This window comes from Coptis chinensis, chromosome 3 (assembly GCF_015680905.1).
Source record: "Coptis chinensis isolate HL-2020 chromosome 3, ASM1568090v1, whole genome shotgun sequence".
NCBI classification, from domain to species: domain Eukaryota; kingdom Viridiplantae; phylum Streptophyta; class Magnoliopsida; order Ranunculales; family Ranunculaceae; genus Coptis; species Coptis chinensis.
This window is the reverse complement of record NC_141458.1, coordinates 123,912,913-123,931,589: the sequence shown is the minus strand read 5'-3', so window position 1 is coordinate 123,931,589 and position 18,677 is coordinate 123,912,913. Positions and strand designations below refer to the sequence as shown.

Below are 18,677 nucleotides of genomic sequence, written 5' to 3'. Positions count from 1 at the left end.
TGATTGTTGTTTTCTAACAAACATACAAGTATGAATTTCTTCCTGATTTGCACCCCTGTAATTTCGCGACCCGCTATCTTTTATGGTGTTTTGGTAAATTATAACGAGTCACGCAAGCAAGACATCGAGTTGCATATACTCGATGTACGGGGCATGTGATATATCATATAGTCACCGGCAATATTATTGAAGAAATACATTTTGTAAAGAATAGGTTGTGCAAGACAACAGTTTCCATCACTTAAATGCGCCATTCTTCGTTCTTCCTCTTGATGATAAATTGTTTTCTTTTGCGGTTTACATTAAACGGTCATATCATGCGGGCTACCATTTTGGTGTCTGCGAACTACCGCTCGGCCGTTCCTATACCAACTAGAGCTTCACTTGGTTTGCAAAAGTCAGGTTTATATTTGACAATCGATGGTCCGGGTTCCTTCACGCCTTCAGTTTTGATAGACTAACTTCTAAATCTCACCAAAGAACAGCTTAGACATTGTGATTGGTTCAAGCAATGTCCCTGCGGATACCTTTGGTTCTTTTTATCGGTTTATGCATGTATTACGATATCCGGATACTAACATTCGTAGAAATACCACATTCGTAAGCTAAAGGCTAAACCTATCAACAAATATTATATTTAAACCGAGCTTCTTTACAATGACAAGCATTTATTATTTTTATTTCTTTATTATTGGCGTTTAATTCCCAATTTGGGTCCTTTATCAAAGCTTGGTTTCACAAACCTACAACCCCGATGCTTGACCTTTGGATGGATGCTTTGGGATATCTTTGTGGTCGTCCAACTAACCATAGGAAAGATTTTCCGACTTGGGTAAGACATGTTCAACTAACCAAGAGCTTACATAGAGCATCATCAATGCATTGCCAAAAAAATTGTGACACATTAGCTTTTCTCGTCCCCAAAAAGTGCCATTGCTTTTTTAAGCACGGATAAAGTGAGATTTGGCAACAAGTGTCTTGGGTTTGAGGTTTACATGTTCTCGTGTCTTCTATGTCTTCTTGAGCCCTATAACATAAGAGAGCGTAACATGAAGTGTGTTAATTAAGCAAGTATGTATGAATTCAACTATATTTGTCTCTTCTTTTTGTGGTATTTCTGAATTATTTCCAATGAATTGATCTCGCTCTTTAGGTTACATTACTATTGAGGAGCTAGCAACAGTCATTGGATCAAAACCTAGCGGGAGGAACTCCAACGGATGATTAGCGAAGTTTTAATATGACAAGCTTGAGGAATTCGTTTGATGCCAATCATGATCGACAACGATGGTCAAAGTGAGCCACACAAGAATGCCAAACCGATGATGCACAAGCCACCTTCATAGGGTTCGGTAAGGTTTCATAGTCATTGTCAATCGTCACTACTCTTTCTTCCTCTCGAAATCACCCTCATCAATGGAGACCTCTTAGGCTTACATATATAGCAATTCCATTATGGTGACATGTGTCCAATCGATCCAATTGAGAAGAAGTTTAGTAGATTCAGTAGCTAATACCCTAGGACACGTAGATCGTCCTCCATCATCATACATGCGAGAAGAAAGCAAACATTTGCTTGAGTACTTGATCGCGGTTTTCAGCAACTTCACAAGGACATCCACTCCTCCCGCTTCTAGCATTGTTTTACCCGAACTTCAAGATCGGCTGGCGAGAGGTTTCTTGAAGCTCCGGTCAATAGGTTATCAACCAATTTACCAGCTTTTGGTCCGATTTCTAGCTGCTTCCGAGTCTTTGGAACAACTCCCTTGATTGAGAAGATTTTTGACCCAACATGATCTCGAGCCCCACCTTGAGAAACAACGTAAATAGCCTTTTGCAGCGGCAATTTGTCCTTCTTCGAGTTTGGATCGAGAAGGCCGAGCAATGGCGGAATGCAACCTCCCAGCAATACTTTCACCCGTAGTTCATCGTCCTTGCGAGAGAGCCCAAAAAGCGTAGCGACCGCATCTTCACTCCAAGTGATCCCGATCTAAGGAGTGAAACAAGTATAGGAACAAACGAGAATGAGATCCAACAAAGCACTAAAAGCATTGTCATGTATATCAATAAGGTTCATCACCGCTTCAATGAGCTTTCTTTCTCATGTAGAGTTGAGGAACTCGACGTACCGCTTTCAATGCAATTGGGCAACACTTGCCAATGTCCCATCCGGATCCTCCATACCGCTACTACGGTCTCTCGCAAGTAAATCGAGTTGATAAAATTCGGGGAGATGCAGTTAGTCATGAACTGTGCAAATTTAATGACTTTAAGATGACCACGAAATGGAAACGATGTAATGTGAATTACATATCCCAGATACAAACAAAACAAAGGCAAACAAAACATCGGCGATTTTCGGGTGATCTAGCATAGATGGATCCTCTTTTGGTTAGTTGCTTATTTGCCTTGGTTTTTTTTCTTTGAGGCCGCCAATGTCGAGGAAAACAAGCATGGAATTGGTGTTCCTCTTATTATTTGGACTAGGAATGAATTCAGGGTTGGATACTCTCTTGGCCAAACAAGTGAGAATCATAGTTTTTCGTCGACCTACCCCTCAATATCTCTCACGAGTAGCAAATGACACATATTCTCCAACAGCCATGCTACAAGCACCGGCAACAGCAACAACAACTCCTACGGGATCATATCCCACCGATCCTTGCTTGGTACGCAACACCAAGCATAAGTGAAGTAGTAGAAAGCGGTCCATCATTTGAACCAAGTATAACGGCTCTAAGCCAGCGACGAAGAGCTGAAAAAAGCTTTCGGGATATTTGATAAAGATCAAAATGGCTTCTTCATATCTGCTAATGAGATAAAACTTTTCTACTATAATGTATGTACGTTTTAGCTCTGTTTACGTTAGTTAATCACTTCTACTAGCTACGTAAAAGGTATCGATCATTCAGTCCCATTGGATGACCATTTAAATTGTAATGTCCGGCTTCTTAAAGGTCATTAATTCATTAACATTGTTTACACATTTAATTACGTTTAATTGGAAGAAAGAAATTCCATGTGCTTTTGTACGCTGTGTTGACATCATGCATATTTCGTGTTGATACATACCAATAGGAAAAACATCTGTCAATTCACATTGTTCAAGTCCAGAGTACCTTTTGTTGTACCTGACAACTCAATAAAATTGAACTTCTCAAACACAAGAGTTAATGTTTTAATCGACAATAAAAATCATATAGGTAACAATCAGGTTGTACAAAGCATATAAGGAAACCTGGAAAGGTTCAGATCAAAGCAGGGCGGTTTCTATCACACACGGCGATCTCTTTATTAACAAACGGTTAATGGTATCTCTCTATTTAGATTGTAGCTTTGATTATTCATATATTTGTTAAATCCTTATTTTCATATATGTTTTGATCTCAATACTATGAGCCTTTTTATAAAAGTGTTACATAAGATTGCATTGCATCTCAACGCCTTCCATTTACAGGGTCAATAGCTCCTCAACGGCATATGAGTCTTCCAGAATAAATACTACTCCATATATAGTGATCAAGGGGTGGGTTCGATGGTGTGATTTATTTGCAAGGCTGCCAAAGGCATTGTAGGTAAATGAAAGCCATATAATCTTCATATTTTTAAGGCCATTAATCCACCTTGGTTTTTTTATTTATTTTATATGTACTTTGGTTTATTTTTTATAATCTTACATATATACTCGAATGTCGAAATGGTTGTTTGATAATCTCTTGAAGAGTATTTCATATCAAAATCAGGCATGTTTTTAAATTTAGCACTATATTTTGAGTCTCTACATTAGATAGTGATGAAATAGCATAACTATATGTGCTTAATGGTATACTAATTGGGAGCAATTGAAGTTGTGGTTTCCCTATTTTCTCAACTCTTTGATCTAAAATGAAGTTGGTCTGCTATTTTTTTTGTTTTTTGGATGATAAGTTGGTGTGGGGTGTTGATAAAGAGATGAAAAGGCTTTCCAACACACCTTGGACTGTATGTACATCCGATATGCCTTTCTGTGTTATTGGTCTATTGTTTGTGAGCATGCTTTTATAGGTGTGCTCTCACTGATATTGTCAAAATAGGTATTATTGGTGATAATCTCTCTCCTACCTTATTTTGAGTTCACTACGTTTGAGGTTGATGATACGCACTAAAGTAATTTAAATGTGCCTGTTTGAATTTCTAGAGTGGTTATGCATAGTGATGGTGTAGGTGACTTAGTAGAAGGAAATATAAGTAGAAGCCAATATAAAGCTAGCAGAGGTGACTGCGTAAGCAACTCAGCAAAATTGCTCCAGTAGCTGGCCAGATACGGTATTGTTTTTCAAATTGTCTATAGTGTTACCAGTTATATCTTTAAATTTGTCTTAATCGTGGCCCTTTGGTGTTTGAATGCATGCTTTATTTATGCGTGAACTATATTCGAATTCGAATGTACATTTTTTTTTCCGAAAAAAAAATATTAAGTAGTGTTGTTTCCTTTCAGTATTGTCCCCGGACTTTGGTTTGGAACTTTCAGACATATACTATTGAAGTGTCGTAGTTTATGTTTAAATCCATTAGACAACTCCCAGGCTGGCCACCTCACATGCCCCCAAAACCCAACAGAACCCCAACTCTTTCCCTCTTCTCTCTCTATAATAACCACTCACTCTTTGTGTTGTCTTCTCTTCCACTTCATATAAGAGGAAAGGAGAAAAGAAAATAGCAAATACCCTTTTGTAGCCATTAAAAGGTTCTATACATGCATACTGTTATTTAACTTTCTGTAGCCTTATTGCATCATTTCTTTATCTATATCACTGTAAAAGCTTATACATCCTTTGAACAGGGGCAAAAGTTTGGAATTCAAACTATGTCCTGCAACTTCAGTTAATTTATATACTACTTCAGTGACTTACCAGGTATGACAGCGTTATTTATGTTGTCTATAGCGGTACCAGTTAAATATTTATTTTTTCTTATTCGTACGCCTTGAGTGCTTGAAGGTATGGTGCATTTATTTGTGTTTTTTATTTTATTTTAGACTTTTTTACCTTTTCTTTACTTTTTTTTCTTTTTTGTTCTTTTTTTCCTTTTTACTGGTTTGGTATTCTTGATCTTAACGTTGGTTTGGTAGTTGCATAAAAATGGGTTCGTCTTTTAGTGCGGTTTTGTTGCTGGGTTGGGTATAGATGGTCCCTTCGATCTCTTCCCCTCTTCCATTATGTTGTGATTTCGCTCTCAAATCACGTTATAAATGGTTTTGTATTCTTTTGGCGGTGTTCTCAAAATTTGGTTTAGTGCTTTGAGACATAGAGACTATTGTATTGTCGTATTGGATATAGAATTCCAGTGGATGCATCCATGTACTATGTTGAATAGGTTAGTAATTTAGAATCATATGTACAGATTGTTTTAACATGCTATGCAACTCAGAGTTTGATTGAGAGACAAATCAGTTTGAGGGGAGCTACATGTTTGATGGACTCTTTAGTTCTATTTATCACTTTAACTTGGATTCTACTAAAACAGATCTAATATAATTGGGTTTCCTCTCGAATATGAATTGCAATGGCTTGAAAATAACTGTGTACCCATTTCAAATAAATTGGAATTAACTAACTTGCAATTAAGTGAGTGTCTGTGTGAAATCACCAATTATACCTTTGTGTTCACACTTCTATATATCATATATCATGAAATGGAACTCTTGAACATGCAAATTTGCAGTCCAATGCAACAAAGTTGTTCCTAGCTCAATTCTGATTTTTGATTCCTTTCTATATATTCAACTTAGAATTAGAATGACTGCTAGGCATATGTATTTTGTGTAATGTTGAACGATATTATCAACTTTTATTTACGTAGAGCAAAATAGTCTAGACTCTAGGGTTTAAGTTTCCACGTATGCTTAAGGCTACGAGTTAGACAACTAGCCATACCAAGTGCTTGATAGGTCTTCATTGAGGGAGTCTAAGCATTGATATCTAAAAACTACATACCCTCAACTCCAAATATTCACAGCACACAAGAATAACATTTAAGCACAATTAATAGCCATAAGTGTTACATAATTTTAATTTATTTGTACATGCATTCATTTGAATAATTACAGTGGCGTCACTTTCTTACATATATTGCACTTGCCACCGAAATCTTTTTTTTTCTTCAAGGATTGATGGCAGTTTTACAACGACTTCCCTTAAGAGGAAGAGAAACCCTTGCTTATTGCTTTGGCATGAGAAGAGGATGAACAAGAGTCCGGTTTCATCAACGCTTTATTCAATTTGATTCATATGTATACCTTTATTTGAGTGACTCTTATTTGGATATTATTTTTAATTTCGGGTTTTCTCTAGAATCTTTTGTCAATAGCCACTTCTGTCGAACAACATGAAGTATGAGAGTGCTTCATCAAAAGTGAGTATCTTAATTATATTGTTTTATATATATCTGATATCAGCAATGTAACATGCATATATGTTGCACTTAATAAGCTTAACGATGGTTTTGGACAGTCTAATTAAGGATTTGGTCCAAGGTTGAATTGTAACTGATGTTTCAAACATTTGTGTTGACTCTTGAGTAATCAGGTCCCAAAGGGTGGTGGTGGAAGGTAATGACATGGTTAAAGAATGTACTTATGTACATGCCCGATGCACATCCATAAGGCAACAGGTTCATTAGAATTCTAGTAATTATCAGCTCCAACCCCAAACATTAGATCCTATGCATCGAAATTTTCAAACAACCCTCTCTCTAGTGGGAATTTGTTCGTGGGGGTAAGCGGTGTGAGCACTACAAGTTCATTTACACAAATTAAATAGTTTGTTTACATGTTAATTTGCTTGTTTTTTTTAATGAATTTTAGATAATTATTTTTTACGTAAACAAACAATTGTTACTTTATCCAAGGATTAACATATTTGTTATTTTTGTGAAATCGGGCATAGTACATTGATATATTTGTTAAAAAAATATATATGTTGATACAAGTGTTAAGAGGACCTAAATGCGTTGTATGTTTATGTAATTAAGCCTTTATCCAATCATCAATTTATGTTAATTTACATAATAACAGAGATTTCCAATTTTGAAAGTGTAGGAGCAACCACTAATCAGCTAGGTTAATTAGTTTATTGGGCTAAATAATATAATTAATTTGATAGGATAGTTCATTGTAAGTATTTGTTACTCTAGTCTTATTAATTTATATATAATAATTTTTGAAGAAATTGTCTATCTTTAAATCTTTATTTTTCTGTTTTTTTTTCCCTTTTCTCCTGTTAACATGTGAAAGGTCATCTATTCTAATGTCCATTTCCATATGTTTCTTAACAATTGGAGCAGAGTGATAGGATAAGCCTTACCAGGGTAGTTTTCCTTTTTGCACATGCAAACGTTTTTATTTTTGTAAATGCACGTACAAAACTTTAGTGGGTGTGGAGTGTGGACCCATATGTTCCCATAGATAAAACATATTGAAATCAATTGGGTGGAAATTACCATACTCCCTATACACACCCTATATCAGCAAATGAGAGATTTTATTCTATGGACAAAAAAAAAACAATAGTGGGTTATTGGTCAAAGTTTTTTACCAAGACTGCAGCAAGTACTAGTAGTATTTTTTTTTGTTGGAATCCATAGTGAGCCATGGCGTACTCTGGCCCCCCCTAGCTTTGCCACTGCCTCTCCCCTCCCCCAATCTACGTAATTCCTCCACAAGTCCAAAAGTCCATTTAGTGGCCCATTCATTGGCAAACACTGGTACCACTTTGGTGGTTTGCTTAATTACATATAGAGGCGTCTATCCATCAAATCACTGAAAATTGATTCTATTATGTAGGGGTGGCAATAGGTCAGGTTCGTGTCGTGTCATATTCAGGTCACATGTTAGGAAACCCAACCCAAACCCAACCCAATTACTAAGCGTGTCGGGTTTGTCAAACCCAAACCCAACCTGCCTATATAACGGGTTACCCAATAGATGACCCGCTAAGCCAGCGAATCCGTTTCGGATCGGATTCACAAACAATTTGTATGCAAAATATTTAGTATTTCACGATTATATATATATATATATATATATATATATATATATATATACCGGAGAATCGAGAAGAGTGGGGACATATATATATATATATATATATATATATATATATATATATATATATATATATATATATATATATATATATATATATATATATATATATATGTCCCCGACTCTTCGATCTCAGGGTGTGGTACTCTCAACTCCCAAAACCCATATAAACAGTTTAAATATCGCGGATAATAAAACCAATAAAAATTTTAACTTAAACAAAAGTCTTCTTCTTGACAAAGATTCACAAATAAGATTAGGTTCAACTCTCCTTTCAATAACTCTTTAATAAAATTTACAAATGAAAATACAAAACATTATGCAGACTAAAATTATATATCACCTCAAGGAAAACAAAAACAAATCTCGAGATCAACGCTTAACGCAAAACCACAAGCAAAGAACCACTCTTCTTCAACACTAAACCTGTCAAAAACTTATCAACTATGTTCATTGAATGAACACACCGATAAACAAACATGCAAATCGGATTGACATTATAAAATCTTTGGTGTGAGTAGCTCTAAAAACAACATATATTTATACAAATATATACATAATCCATCTGGTGAGTTAGTTCCTCCACCGAAGCCTAACTTCGGCGACTAATATAACATACTTAAGTACAATAATCTGGCGGTGGTTCCTCCAATCGCACTTTTTTAACTTCAACAACTAATACAACATACCATGCGATAATAAAAAGGCATTTAGTTCCTCCACGAGGCCTTTAGGTTCTAACTAAAATACTAACCGACCAAATCATATACAATCATCTATCTAAAGATATATCATTTACCAACATATTACCATAATTATATTAATTTAGACTTTCTTTGTGTGTCCCTAAAATCACGTCGTATCTATGTCTTACCTAGTTTCCACGACTACCACAATCCGCTACCCAACGCCGAACATGTACATCCACATGCCTCCCCTTACATAATGAACCACTACGTGCGTAACCACCCTGAGCGGGATGCCGCTGACACCGTAAATCCTCACACGGAAGCAATTATGTAAGTATTGCCACTATTCGGCATAAAATATTGCATCATCGTTCTATTTTGCGAGCGGAATAATCAAGCCACTATTATTATTTCTGGAGGGAGACGCCGAAGGCCATTCGGATTCGCTTGAACGCCGGAAGGGCAGCCCGCGCCATTCAGATTAATCAAACGCCGGAAGGGCCAATCACATGAGTTGTGGTAGTGGGGGTTAGGATTTTCGTTATGTAATTTATTCGGTGTCATAACGTTAATGACTCATAAACATTCCACTATATCACGTCAGGTCAATTACCTTATTGCACTAAGCCATAATATTTAGAAACATCTCAATATATCTCATAATTATTTTCATACTTTCGCGTGCAATATATTATTGCAGACTACACCTCAGGTGGGCAAATATTCACCAATACTATATTAGCATCTCACATATAAAATAATGGAGTGTATATACATTTATCAAAGATATTGCATTAATATAAATATCCCAGCATATTATATCATGTCACAATGCTTCAACGTATCGCATACATTTTTATAGCGTATAAGGAATATAATATCTCCTAACATCTCAATATCGTCACGTGTCAAAAATACACAACATAAATGTCAAATCGTTCTTAGATAATGACAACCAAATATATACAAGCATCCACAGCATTTTATTACTACCGTTGTCCATATAAATATACAACATAAAATGTAGCACAATTAAACAGTCCACAATCAAAGCCCAATATATATGATTTACACACTACTCACGTCAAATCTAAATTAGATAATGACAAACAACGTTATATAATATCCGACAACGTTGTATTACTATATATATCCATATAATCAAATATGTGAAAAACTGGAAAAGTCAACATTCACAGTCAACGGTCAAAGTCAAACGGTCAAATGTCAAAGTCAACGGTCGACGGTCAAAGCCAAAGTCAACACATCATGGTCAAAGTCAAAGTCAACACATCACGGTCAAAATCAAAGTCAACCCATCATGGTCAAAGTCAAAGTCAACCCATCATGGTCAAAATCAAAGTCAACCCATCATGGTCAAAATCAAAGTCAACCCATCATGGTCAAAATCAAAGTCATCCCATCATGGTCAAAGTCAACACATCATGGTCAAAATCAAACTGTTATTGTCAAAGTCAAACCGTCGTTTCCGTGTTCGACAGGTTCAGGTCATAGCCATGGTTCATGGCTAAGGTCAAAGCGTATGGCTCGTGGGCTCATGACCACGGTCATGGTTCGGACCAATGGCCAAGCCCAAACCTTAGAACCCGAAAGTCAAAAAGCGGTTAAAGACCCAAAGAAAAAACAATTAGTTTTTAGCCCAAACAACTTAACCTAAACTGGCTCTCAACTAAACCAAAACGGTTCACAACTTAATATAGAATCGCCCAACACTTTAATTTGGGTGGCCCAAAGAAACAAAAAGGCGGTCCAACATAACTAATATGGTTCGCCCATAACAAAATCGGGCCCAACCACAACAAAACATAACCTCGGGCCCAAATAAACCAACCGGGGCCCAAGCCCAAACCGACATCTACTGTTCATCTTCTTCACCACCGAAATCCGCCACCACTCCTCTACACAACAACCCTAATCAAACCAACCGAAGTGAAGAGGGTGTAAACCCCACCACTTTAACAAACACAAAACTCTAATACATTCAATCCAAACATCACCAAAACCGGATCTAGAAATTTTATCGCCGCCATTAATGGCGGCCTCAAGCTTCCCAACGGCCCCTCACTCTACTACACTACCTCACTTCAACAATACAATCAACAAAACCAATCAACCAAACTACAAACAAAAAAAAACAGCCCAACACCGGCCATCGCGAATTTCAAATAAATCGCGCCGCCATTAACGGCTTCTACCACTTCCCGACAAGTACAACCACTCGCCATCAACCAACAACAAAATAAAAACAACACTACCGGTTACATAAAATGTATGCGGCGATTCTTGGTATCGGCTTTCTCTCGCCATTAACGCCCATCAACCGGCGATTGAAATGTCGAGTTTCCGAAGTTTCAACGGTTTAACGGTTAAATTCAAATCCGAATTTAATAAAATTTAATAAACAAATAGCATTTAATTCAATACAACATGATAATGAGCGATTATAAAAAGCGAAGCGATTATCGCCCGATGTGTGTAAACTACAAATCCGGTGAAATAGCCAAATAGCTACTCACCTTAATGAACAGCTCGACGAATCCTCCTAGTCCGAGCCGTCGTGCTCCACCCTCCAGAAATCCAGCTTTCATGCTCTGCCTCCATTTTCATTATTCTATTCTCCAGGAACCCTATTTTCTAGAAAAATGTGTTTATATACTTGGGTCCGAAACCCAAGCCCAACGCAGACTCGGGCCCAAAACCAGGCCCACATATCCCGAGTCAAATCCGATGAATTTTTAAAATAAATAATCTAATTAATTAATAAAATAGAAAAATCGATTTAAAAAATCTGGGCGCATTCTGTTATACACATCTCAAAAAGAATCTTGTCCCGAGATTCGGAAGTAAAACTATACGAACAAAAACGTTGGTTATTAACTTAGAACCTATACAAGAATGTACAAAGGTTAGACTTAAACAAGATAACATTGGTATTAATTATTTTAATTAATACCCGAATATATATCCTCATGCCATTACAAAACCTATTACAGTTTAACTGTCTATATTAAAACACATTATTACTGTCACTTAAATGTAAGATAAATATATCCTTATCTTTTTAGCATGCAATTTCTTGACACTTAGCAGTCCCTACGAAAAAAATAATATTCTACTTAAACTAATCAATAATATGGAGAAAGTTCATCCTGGTATAAAACATAATGGAGTTTTCATTATCATGCATAAAAAAAAATTAGTGTCCTAATACACTTAAAATAAAAATCACTCATGTCAGGGATACTATAATAAAACTTTATATTTACTTTAGTCATGCTCTCAGAAAAATTTAAATTTTAAAACCACCATCGAATCCTAATTCATGCTTGCAACTGGATCAAATATAGCACGTATCAAAAAAAAAAAATAAAAAAATAATAATAATAATCATATCCATGTATCAAAATCATATAGACTGAAACAAAACAAGTCAGAATAAATACTTGAATATGCAAAAATCATGTGAAACTAATTTAACGATATTAATCAATCATATCGCATACGGTAATAGTTCACCCATATACAATAATATAAAAAATGTATATGCAAGTATACACATCTCAAAAGAATACACGTGTATCATGCTAAGTATACACATCTCAAAGAAATTGCGTGTATACGCCCGGTATACACATCTCAAAAAGAATACACGTGTATACGCAGGTATACACATCTCAAAAAGAATACACGTATATTTTATTATTATATTCAATCTACTTCTAACTAATCACTTCTAACATATTAATCTCTTATACTTTAAAATACTATTTATCCATTAACGTGTACGAGTGAGGCGAGATAGTTCCTCCAACACTGAGGCAATTAGTTCCTTACTTAGTACGTCACAAAGCCATCAGATAATACAACTCATTCAATATAGATTAAATATCGTATTATTTCTTAAATAATATCATACCACTCAAATACAAAGTTCACAGACATGTGGTCATACTTAATCCATACTCCACGTGAAAATGAACACAAACAATAAATCAATATTACAGCAGCACAGCTCATTTTGATCAAACCCGTTAATAATTAACATATTACACATATAACCACTCCTCATATGATAAGGAAAAATAAAAGTATTTCATATGCACTCCACAAGAGTAACTAATATAAATATACACATTACACATACAATCAAATCAAGAAAAATATTGACTCTCTTTATTTCTATATCTTTTTCATTTTCTTTGTAAAAATAAAACAACTAGCGGAAATAGTTTTGAAAAATATTACTTCTTAAACACTACCCATAAACCACGATCCGAGAATCACCTAGACTCACCTAAGTCTAAGCTAACCAAATGCTCTGATACCAAATCATCACACCCAATTTAATTGAGATCGGGAAAAACATTATTTGTCCCCGACTCTCTATATATATATATATATATATATATATATACACACACACACACAAAAATATGCATTAATTCTCAAAAATCATCCGTAATTTAATTACATATTAATGAAAATTGAATAATGAAACATATCTTTATCGAATGAATCAATATGACAACTAATTCTTCTCATTTTAGTCATTTATTTTAAGTAGCTGGGATGATAGATGAGACTTTAGATCAGTTTTGGATTGGATTCACAAACAACTTGTATGCAAAATATTAAGTATTTCACTAATTTATTTATCAAAAAAGCATATTTAAAAATATATATATGTATTAATTCTCAAAAACCATCCATAATTCAATTACATATCAATGAAAATTAAATAACAAAAATTATATTTATCGAATGAATCAATATGACGGCTAATCCTTCTCTTTTTAGTCGTTTATTTTAGGTTGTTGGGATAATTAAACTTATTTTAAAACAGGTTATATAGGTCACGGGTTGATGACCTGACCTATTAGACCCGAGAACTAATCGGGTCTACTAACGGGGTTACTCAGGTTAACATATGTGACCCTAACCCAACCCATTTATTTGACGGGTTCAACGGGTCAACCCTTAAATGACCCAAAAGCCTTTTTCTCCCAATCCAAACCCGCTAATTTCGTGTCGGGTTAGCAGGTCGTGTACAAAACTTCCACCCCTACTATTATGTATGAATGAGGTGTTTCACAAAACTATTTTGATATGGATTTAAAGAAAACAATCGATCCAATGATCAACACTCACAAATATAATTTTCAAAGGCAAACTTTAGTGAAACACTTCTTCCATAGGTGATTCAACATAAATTATTTCATGATAAATAAAAACAAAAATCTAAATAACACAAATGCTTTGGCTAAAGAAGGAAGAGATAAAAACTAAGTATTTGGTGTGATTAAATCACATTCCTTGGATTAAATTTTATTGACCGTCAAGATGACGACACGTGGACACCACGTTTTCTTGGGGTGCACCATCTACTTAATGGCAATTTTGTAAATCTAATGTTTGCCAAAGATTCATGGTTGTTCGATTAAATGTATAGGACGGTGACGCATGTTATTTTGATCCACTTTTGTTTTCATATAGTCAAGTAGTATTTTGGCAATTATGTGTAAATAAGGGTAAATATGACATTTCACATAACTCAAACAACACGATCACAGTCAAAGGTAGTGGACTCGGTCATGTTGTGAGTCTTGGGGGGGAGTCTAAATAGTGAATAAGTAAGGGGGGAAGTCGTTTTAGCAAACTTGCCAAGGGGATAAGTCTTAAAAAGTGTTATTTTACCCACTAGGTTACTAGGGGGTCATGGGGATATCACTATTTTTGTAAGATACTAGTATTTTTCCCCTGCCCACGACACTGTTTAAAGTAAACCCAAAAGAACTCTTTCCCCACCAAACTTTAGATCCCACCTGATGTAACAAAGCCTAGCCTACCCGCCTACCCAACAGCCTTTGTTGACCAAATTAGCAAGGATCCGGTACTCTCTTGTGCGGTTTGTGCTCAAACTGGCAACCTGCACCCTTAGGCCCCACACCACCTCTTCTTCTTTATAGAATATAAATAAATCCCTATTTACAAATGGACAAATTACTGTATCATATTTTTCTTCACGTAAAGCAACCAAATTAGTAAATTTTACCACTTTTTCTTGAGGCTCCCAAATGGTGAAGGAGCCATAACTGCTTTAGTTTCTACTCGTATTAGATTATTTTATTTTCCTAAGTTGGACAATTCCCAGTGATACAACTTGGTAGCTTTGTTTGGATTCATCTTTTCAAATATAAGTGATGTGTTGTGAGCCATGAATCTTGAAAAAATACAAATATGAATAGTAAAGCAAGTATTTCCATTAATAATAAAGCATCACAAGACATATGTTATGTTATGATTTTTTATTTGTAAATATTTTACTCTCTAAAGCAACACTCGCTAGAGAAAAACATAACTCGTAACAATTTACAAGTTCCTATAATTCTAGTGCACTTGATAGTTGATACTATTTGAACTAAAGTAAATATATGCATTTTTTTTTTAACAAAATCCAATTTTTAATAAAGTAAGCCATCATATCATATCACTCGTATATGTCTATGGATACATCCTTAACAAAATCTAATTAACAAAAAAGTTTTCAGAACCCTAACCAATTGGGTAAACCATCTCCGAATACATACCCGCAACCCTCGAATATCTCTCTGGATACATCATTAACAAAATCTAATTAACAAAAAAGTTTTCAGAACCCTAAACAATTGGGTAAATCATCACCAAATACATACCAGCAACAATCTTTGTAACACCAGTTCCTAGTCCTCGAACGCGACCCTTGCCATCACGACCAATGACCTAACCATAAGACAAAATGATTACATTCAACAAAGGATGACATTTAACACATACATCAACTGAAAAGTTTTAGAGTATACTAAATAGATGCCTGCTCTAACATGACCATTTTCTAAATATATATACCTTTGCCACAGGATCATTATCCAAATCTTTCTCTCCCAAGTAGGGGTCAAGGCTCACAAGCCGCTTGATTTCATCCTAGAAACAAAATTTATAGTCATATACACAAAATTTTCCACCATGAAATTAAGAGCTAAAGTTAAAGAACAATAAAAGAATAAGAATTCCAATTACCAGACTTGGTCTCAATTCAAGAAAAGGACATGATCCGTCCTTACTTGTATGTGTGGCCACAAACACATGCGTTCTTGTGACCGTACCATCTGGGCTCTCCTTAATCTAAAAAGAAAACAAACTCTTAAGCATATAACAATATTCTGGTAAATCCAGAAGTTGTTAGTAACAATAGAAAATACCAATTCCTCTTCGATTCTAGCACATCCAAGTCTACCAGATGTGTGTGGCAACTTCATGTGCTCCCTACATAATTTGCCCTTTTCTCGCTTAATTTTCTCTTCATCAGTCGAGCAAATTTCTATAAAGCTTTCCCAATCTTCTTTTTTTATGCGCTTTGGTATGTTTTCCATACATTTCGAATTGGTTGAATATCGATCATAAACCTTTGCGAAGTCACGTGTTTCCAATTTTTCCAAGATATGTTGGCTTTTAGCAAAACACCAACTTGGCGAGTAGGTGAAAGATCATAAACATCCTTCAACATAAAACAAGAAAAGATAAAAATAGCTTAAAACTTGTTAACAAAAGAGAGGACTAAACTCTTGAAATTAGGCAAAACAGATAGAAACACTTAGAATTTTCAGGTGGTATTACAAATTGCTAAGACTAAATGCTAAAACCAACACTTCGAATTTTCAACACTGAACTGACACTTAGAATTACAAGAGGCAGTGGGTAAGGTGGATACATTCTATGGGAATATGGCTTCAAGAGCTTTATAGTCTTCCAAGCATTTTCAAGTGTCTTTTGCTTCACGGCGGGAATATGGCTCTTAACATGCTTAGGAGACCTGAGTCGTCCCAAGAAAGTGAAGGGACCCTAGACAAGTTCAGTACTCCCTCTGTCAGGGAAATGAAGTTCAAAAACAGAGGACAAAAATTTATTACTCTCCCTCATATGGAAACAGGGGAGAATATAACAAGCAGTAGCTGCTCGTTCATTGAATGGAGATACAGTTAAAGTGGCTAATGTAAGAAGACAAGGTTAGAAGAAACAATGCAATCTTAACTTTTTCCACTCTTTATCATCTCATTTCGTTCTATACATAACGGGGTACTTGCTTTCTAAGTGAAGAAACAAATCATTTGTGCTGGCCAAATAGTTTTTTTCTTCTTTGTCTGAAAATTAGATACTCTTTAAAGTTTTGACTTAGAACTCAAAAAATACTTGCCAACAATCTGATTGCACTTCACAAAATGCAGTCTTGTAGTTTGGTTTTCAAACTTCTCTTCATTTTTTCATTCGTAGTCTGTGACAAATACCTTAGCTCAAACCAAAACTTGCTTTCGGAAGTGGACGAAACTACTTCTTCTCGACTTCAAAGCCAAAATCCTAAAAGACACAAATGTGGTGTTCTCTCGTCATGGGTTGGCGGTGATTGTTGTGCGAGGAGATTGGGAGGGCATTGAGTGTAATCCCAAGACAGGGGAGAATAGTAGCGTTACAGTTACAAGTACCCTCGAGATAAAAGCGTGCCCTTTACATGAAGGGCACATTGTCACCTTTATTGGGTGAACGGTTCAGTTCTGGAGGCATTAGTCACAAGTGGAATGAAACAAATTGGAGGAAGCATTCCTGAAACTTTGTCAAAGCTAGTCCACCTCACTCAACTTGTCCTTTGAGGACAACATTCTTGAAGGATCCATACCTTCAAGTCTAGGTCAGTTGGCTTCACTTAAGACCCTCTCATTAGGTGTCAACCATTTGAAAGGATATATTCCTTCAAGTTTAGGGAACTTGACATTTATTGATCTCTCAAATAACCAGTTTTCAGGACAGATATCGAGTTAACTATGAAGCCATAACCAACTAACCAAAAAGTTAAGAAAATTTGACTAATGAGACGTTGTGTGTTTCGCAATTATAAACCACCAAAAATTTCAGTGCTTCAGCGTATGTTGATACACAATTATTCGATAACCCATATCACAGAACACTCTAACTAGACTCCGATCCTTGAGCGGTTTTTATTTTAATTTCTTCACTCTAAGTGTAGTCTAGCTTGCCTAGTATTTGCTCGAATCCTAGTATCCATCAGATAGTGTTCATGGGTAAGGCTATATATGAAATAACCTTCATTCAGAATGATGATGCTAAGGAGGGAGTACACAAGCAGAAGGAAATAAATGCCAGTAAGTGGGAAAATAGAGAAACGAGGGTTCAAAATCTAAACACTAATGGGACGTTACAAGGATCAGTGGGGGGATGTGCTGCAACACTACGCAATGACACAGGTGAGGTTATAGCAGCCAACAATGGCTCGTCAGTTGAACTGCGAGCAGTGGCACATGGTATGGGCATGGCATTGAGACATGGCAGCAAGGAAATTATAGTATAAACTGATTCCTTGGCCGTAGATGCATTCAACACAGAAGAATGTGTTTAGAAATGTACTTAGAGGGGGGAAAAATAAAAATAAAATAAGAGTATAATGTACTTACTGTTACTCTCTTAAAAACGTGTTTCTTGATATCCTCTGGCACAGTAGGCCAGTCAGCGTAAGTAGGTGCACAATACATTCTAGCCATTTTGCCTATAAAGGTGACAAATTGAGTAGAACCAGGACCAACAGGTAGCCCATTATAATTGAACCGAACTTGCTTCTTTGGACCTAAAGATTTCAATATCTTAGATTACACAACAAAACAAAAGCAATAACAACTAAACATTTATGAAAATAAATCAATATCATAGTCACCTGTATGTTGTTCCTCGATTTCTTCGGAGTCACTAGGTTCAAAGTCAAGTTGATAATCACTAGGTTGATCAGATCCGGTTTGCGACATAACTGATTCAAATCTAAATAATGAGTTCACCAAATTCTA

The 18,677-nt window shown here is 35.7% G+C and overlaps 1 protein-coding gene, 1 long non-coding RNA gene and 1 pseudogene across 3 annotated transcripts in view; 2 read left to right on the top strand and 1 right to left on the bottom strand.

Annotated features, from left to right (window-relative positions):
* LOC147514126 (putative arabinosyltransferase ARAD1) overlaps nucleotides 1-18,677 on the top strand; it is a 60,530-nt pseudogene that overhangs the window by 17,109 nt on the left and 24,744 nt on the right. The window lies entirely within an intron of this gene.
* LOC147514130 (uncharacterized) lies at nucleotides 3,114-5,533 on the top strand. Its single transcript, XR_015217456.1, has 4 exons — nucleotides 3,114-3,311; nucleotides 3,458-3,575; nucleotides 4,178-4,305; nucleotides 4,823-5,533. It is a non-coding gene; the product is annotated as an uncharacterized LOC147514130 (long non-coding RNA).
* Nucleotides 15,346-16,171, bottom strand: LOC147514129 (uncharacterized). Its single transcript, XM_086599630.1, has 5 exons — nucleotides 16,032-16,171; nucleotides 15,850-15,954; nucleotides 15,679-15,753; nucleotides 15,486-15,552; nucleotides 15,346-15,401 (listed from the first exon to the last, which is right to left on the bottom strand). The coding sequence occupies exons 1-5, from the start codon at nucleotides 16,086-16,088 to the stop codon at nucleotides 15,346-15,348; spliced, it is 360 nt and encodes a 119-aa protein (XP_086455756.1). The 5' UTR covers nucleotides 16,089-16,171.

Bases quoted from the DNA above. Each gene is read 5' to 3' on its own strand.
- LOC147514129 (XM_086599630.1), bottom strand. From the start codon at position 16,088: ATGAAGTTGCCACACACATCTGGTAGACTTGGATGTGCTAGAATCGAA. The intron at 15,553-15,678 runs GTATATATATTT...TCTTATGGTTAG, and splicing joins ATAATGATCCTGTGGCAAAG to GTCATTGGTCGTGATGGCAA. The intron at 15,402-15,485 runs GTATGTATTTGG...TGATGTATCCAG, and splicing joins TGTTACAAAGATTGTTGCTG to AGAGATATTCGAGGGTTGCG.